Genomic DNA, 6,302 nt, shown 5'->3' with positions numbered 1-6,302 from the left:
TTTTAATAAATATTTACATCTTTTTATCTTATAGATTTCAATTTTTATTATAATCACATATGATTATACAAGGAATTCATTATTCATCACATGTGATTAGTCATTTGATTTTGTTAATAAATGTATCCTTCATCACATGTGATTTTACATTTCATACATTGATGTATATTCAATTTTATGTTATCTGATTATTTAGTGGTTCTTTATTAAACATGTTTATTATAGTGTTAATCATATGTGATTGTCAGTTTATTATATTGTTAATCATATGTGATTTTCAGTTTATCTATGTTCAATATCTGTTATAATCACATATGATTATATAAAGAACTTATTTTAAATCACATGTGATTATTCATTGATTCTATAGGTGAATGTTGTACTTATTCCAATGATGCAAATTCAAGCAGTATGATGAGTACAAGTTGTGTATCAGATTTTTATATGTCAGAGCCTCTGCATGATATTAGACCAGATGTTCCTGAAGAGTATAAACCTATAAAGTCAATGAGGTTCAAAGATGTTGATGAGGGAGTTAATTTTGATAAGATATGCAGAGAAGGCTGATTTTGATGTCTATATGAACACATTAAGGAAAAAGAGTGATATAATAAAGCATAGGTATGTCGTTTGCAACACGATAGGTAAACCAATAATGAATTCAACGAAACGTAATACAATCCACAGGTTGACAAACTGTAAAGCTAAAATTATTGTGAAACGTATCAAAGGAACAGATGAGTATAGGTTTGACAAGTTTCAAGAAAATCACAACCACGACCTTGAAGATACATTTCACTTAAAAAGTACAAGGACTATTTCATATTCTGACAAGGAGTTCATTGTTCAGGCTTCTACAATGAAAATGGGTGCTACAAAAGCTTATAAGCTCAAATCAACCTTGAAAAGCGGTTTTCAGCATGTAAGGGGAATTGTTGTAGATTACAGAAACTTCAAGAGGGATATGGGATCTATTATTGGATTCAGAGATGCACAACTTATCGTGAATAAGATGAATGATCGGAAAAACAACTATCTGAATTATTCTTTTTATTATAAATGCGATGAAAATAAGGTTTTGAATGCAATGTTTTGGGCCGATGAAACAGAGAAAGCATACTACAGTGAATTCGGAGATGTCATGTCTTTTGATGCAACCTTTCGTACAAACAAGTAAGTTTTTCTTCTGTATTTATGTTTTTAATTATATGTGATTGATGAATACACAATAAGTATGCTTATGTAATTATTTTTAAATCACATGTGATTTATCAATTCTCAACAAGTATACTGATGTGATTATGATTGTAATCACACTCTTGTAACTAGAGTCTCCTGGAGGAAGAGCGGGCATTGTGTGTATAGATCTATATGGGACTGACAATCTCATATCCCGACTGTTAGCTACAGTCCGGCAGGCAAGCCAAGGGATGACAAATGTCACATTCAGTTTCGACGCCAGAAGGTCGTCGTGTTTATTCTAGTCTATCAGCATGGTTACAACTTTATCACATTTTAAACCCTAATTAACCAGTTTAATAATAGGGTAATTATTACACCCGTAGTGTATTTTTAAGAAATACCACTGGACCAATCACTTTCCACAAACAAAACGGAAAACATTCTCCTTATAATTTTATGGTGAGTTAAAATTATGTCAAACTATGTTATAAGTACAATAATACTTAAACGGGACGGTTTTATGGGATTAAGACTACTTTTCAGTTGTAAAGCAGAGAATATAGGACTTTCTATAGTAAATATTGTTTTCTTAAGGTAAACAGTCTCCGATAGAACTTTCTGAAAACAATAACATTTATTACCGAAAACCATGTTTCACAATAGAGTTAGTGAAACTAGAAACTTATTTATAAAAGGTTTAATAATTCTTATTAAACTAGTATAACATAAAGGACCTTAAATGGTTAATTCTATAATTCCTTAGTTTATACATAAGAGTTATATATAATTAATATCCGATAGGTAGTGGAATGTGTGATTTCCGTCTTACTTCCTGTTCCTTGTTTTGTTGTGGGCTTAGGGCAGATTCACACATTAAACTAAGTGATTATAGAAAGAACTATTGTGGTTACCAAGTTACTAAAGAAAACATATGATTTTCTTAAAAGAATGTTTTCACCAAATGTCACAGAACTATTACAGTTAACTCTGTAAGCACCTAGTGAATACGTCAGGGTTATATACGAGGAGGATCTAACAAACAATGGGATGTGTGACTTCTGCCTTACTTCCTGTTCCTTGTTTGGTTGTGGGCTTAGGGTAGATTCACACAATCGATTGTCTGTTTGATCTGGATCATAGTTGCAGAAATCGGGATTAATCGGTGATTAATCGTGGATTAATCCATTGGCGTTCTCCACCCGTCGAAGATTAGGGCATTAATCGGAAATTTAGGATTAATCGGGTTTGGCGGGATTAATCGGTCAACAAAAGTCAACAAAAGTCAAAAAAGTCAAAAAAATTAAAAAAATTAAAAAAAAATTAAAAAAAAATTAAAAAACCATCTTTTTTTTTACTCCAAAATTTTCAAATTTTCAAAATTTCAAATATTATACCAAAATGTTCATATTTTCATATTTCCAAATTACAATATTTCTTATTTTCTAATTTTGAAGTACTTGTTTTTCTTAAGATATATTAATATTTTATTAATTTTAATATTTTATTAATAATCTATGGTCCCCGATTAGTCCTCGATTAATCCCCGCCAAGACCGATTAATCCATTAACATCAGTCGACCGTCGAGCTACCGTCAAGCGATTTTTACAACCTTGATCTGGATTGTATATAACTTGTATTTATTATGTACTCATAGAAGAAATTGTAAGAGTCATTTTACTTATCATTTCATCACACCAGAAAATTTAGGATTTTCTGGAGGAACAGGCGAAATTTTCCAAAGAACTTAGAGTATACTTTTTATAACAAAAATACTTATGAACTCACCAGCTTAAATGTTGATCCTCTCTTTCAAAATAACTTGTATTCTCGGGAATCCAGTATATAGGTATACTCACGGAGCTTTTGAGAAGACAGCCTAGTATCGTGCTGCGTCTTTCGTCTTTTACCATATCTACTTTGATGTTTGAATATGTAATGTTTAAACACTTATGTAAAAACTTATACATTATTAATGCAATGGTTTTTGCACTTTGATTACTATAATTCATGCATGTGATACTTGACCTGACGTCCTCCGCCCCCGAACGTTTCCGTCGTTCCGGTTTGGGGTGTGACAATAATAGTCGTACTTGTCCAAGCAGATTGGTTGCTCAGAAATGATGTATAGCATACAATGTTCATAAGAAGTTATAATCATATATGATTTTTAAGTCATAATCATATTTGATTTTTATGAGATGTATTTTTTTGATTATTAGTTTTCTAGTTTTTAAGCATTATATATTCATAACAACTGATAATACTCATATTTAAGTTTGTTTTCAATTTTCATTACAAGTGATAATCATATGTGAGTGTCTTTGATTTAATCTGTTTGTCTATATTACATATGGTAATCATATGTGATTGAGTATTCAAACTATGTTTATGTTTGTAATCACATGTGATTGATGCATAAATCATACATTGTTCATAATAGATGCAAATTAATCATATGTGATTCTTTCTGATTTAATATTCCTGATCAAGAATCTTTTAATCACATGTGTTTGTCGAAATCATATGTTAATTCTTTCGTAAATGATTATGAATATAATCACACATAATTTTCCAAATAATATGTTATTACATTCATAATCACATGCCATTGTGCAAATAAATCATTATACAAGAGTTTATGTCTTTGTATAAATTTTCTAATCACATGCGTTTATATTAATGTTTACATATTTAATCACATATTCGATTGATATATAAATTATGTTTAATTTATTCAATATAAATATATTATAAAAAAATGTTTATAATCATATGTGATTTAATCTATATTGTGCTAATGACATGTGATTGTCTAAATCATATGTGATTATATTAACAATCACATGTGATTGTCGATATCACATTGTATTGTACAAAGAACAAGACATTTTATAACTGTTAGAAATATCAAAATCATATATGATTTAAAATGAAACATTGTTTAAACATTAATTTACTATTAAACAAAAAAATAGATATTGTTTTGTAAAGTAATAAACTACTTATCCATATTAAGCTTCACATATCCATGATATCATATATATGTTCAAATATTTATCTAATTAAAACTAAAAATTGTCTTAATAAAGTAGCAAGCATTCATCTAATTAAAAAGTAAACATTGTCTAAATAAACCAACAATCAAATAATCCATTAACAAACATTCCTTCAAACTTCACCATTTCCATCTTCACCTTTAGCATTCTCCACTTCCATATTCACCTTCACCTTCACCACTTCACCTGCAGAACTTCCATCTTCATATTCCCCTTCACCACTTTGCCTTTAATCATACTCATTGGCAGTCCTTTAACCTTAGATGGATTTCTGCACAAGCTTTTCTTTGATCGTTTTCTCTCTTCTCTTTATCTTGTTTGTTGTACTCATGAGCAAGCTCCATGATATCATCCTTCAAGAATTTAATTTTAGAATTTATCAATGTGTAAGCATATCTGGTTCTCACCCACTCGAGCAATGCATCTTGAACTCCTTTTGGGAATCCTGTTTTGTATTATGTTGGACCCATATATGTTTACATATATCTTATCACAAATACTCCACAATCTCTTTTGTAATTTTTAGTTTTACATATCAGATGTGGTATTTGTGGTTTGATATTTGGGTCTTGAAGGGCATGACATCTTGGATGATTGATCTCAAGAAGTATTTTTTCTGAAAATTAAAAAAATATATATAAAGTTAGTCACATACAATTAAACATATAAAAAATGTTATTTATATCTATATAATCAGATGTGATTAAAAATAATTTACATAATCACATGTGTTTACAAGCATGAAATAATGTTTTATGCTTGAATTCAAACATATAATCACATGTCATTTACAAATGTTTATTCATATTTTTTATTAAATCACATGTGATTGTTTTATATAATCACATTTGATTTTTTTTTTATGTAATCACATTTTATTATAAATATTTTATTCAATCACATGTGATTGTTTTACATAATCACATGTGATTACTTACCAGGTTTTTGAGTATAGACATGTACTTATCTTTGATTGTTATCGCTGAGATGTTGTTGTCCAATATCAAAATGTTTGCATTTTTTATGTTAAAAACAAATACAAACAGGTGTTCTTGCCGGCAAATAGGGAAAAATATTTGCATTTAAATATGTATTGTCATATTTAGAAAGGATATACACTATAATAAGAATAATAAGATTTTTGTTTAAAAAATTACAAGATCAACAATTTTCATTTGTGTTTTTTGTTCGTCTCCATTTAACCAATCTATAAGGTATTTCTCGAATAGATTGTATCTGTTATCGTCTTTTTCCTTTGCTTCCTGTTCCATTTTTTCCTTCATTTCTTTATCTATCTTTTTCTTTTTCTCATCTTTTGTTGGTTTTGGAATTGGCTCATCCACAATGTACTTTGTCTAAATGATGAATCATGTGTGATTCAGTGTATAATGATATATGTATTTAAACAACTTTCATTAATTTAGTGTTAGAATCACATATGTTTACTTACTGTGAGTTGGACAGAGAAGAATACTCTATATGGAGAATTTTTTAAGTCTATATCCTTCTCGTTGTAATTTAGCAATTCAGCCCATGAGTCTATAACATCGGAAAACAGATATTCTACTGGATACAAGCTTTCAAACACATACCGGAAAACTTTTCGTTTGTTTTCTATAACACCCCTTGATCACTGTAAATATAAAAAATCATTTTGTTAGTTTATATTGTTATATTTTTAAGTATACTCACATGTGATTGATCCATGTCGAAAAAGTATACTTAAAAAAAACTTTTTAATCATATATGATTATGTTTGGTAATCACATGGTATTAATCAATGTTTAACAAGTATGTTTGTTGTGATTATTATTTTCATAACTTTAATCACATGTGATTGATTAATGTTGAAAATTTATACTTAACATAAATTTTAATCATATGTGATTATGTTTAGTAATCATATGTGATTAATCCATGTTTAGCAATTATGTTTTGATGTGATTATTATATTCATAATTGTAATCACATGTGATTGATGACTATTGAAAAAGTATATTTAACAGAACTTTAATCATATGTGATTATGTTAGATAATCACATTTGATAAATAAATTTTTAAC

At 28.6% G+C, this 6,302-nt stretch overlaps 1 protein-coding gene across 1 annotated transcript; it reads left to right on the top strand.

Moving 5' to 3' along the window:
- The first annotated feature begins 655 nt into the window (after positions 1–655).
- On the top strand, positions 656–1,177 carry LOC145163395 (protein FAR-RED IMPAIRED RESPONSE 1-like). Its single transcript, XM_079082237.1, has one exon. It carries the CDS (start codon positions 656–658, stop codon positions 1,175–1,177), a length of 522 nt encoding a protein of 173 aa, XP_078938363.1.
- The last annotated feature ends 5,125 nt before the right edge of the window (positions 1,178–6,302 follow it).

The sequence above is a fragment of the Lactuca virosa genome, chromosome 3 (genome assembly GCF_052849685.1).
Source record: "Lactuca virosa cultivar CGN04683 chromosome 3, Lactuca_virosa_CGN04683_v6, whole genome shotgun sequence".
NCBI classification, from domain to species: domain Eukaryota; kingdom Viridiplantae; phylum Streptophyta; class Magnoliopsida; order Asterales; family Asteraceae; genus Lactuca; species Lactuca virosa.
This window is presented reverse-complemented; position numbering and strand designations above follow the sequence as displayed.

Excerpts from the sequence above, each read along its gene's own strand:
- LOC145163395 (XM_079082237.1), top strand. The coding sequence starts at position 656 with ATGAATTCAACGAAACGTAATACAATCCACAGGTTGACAAACTGTAAA.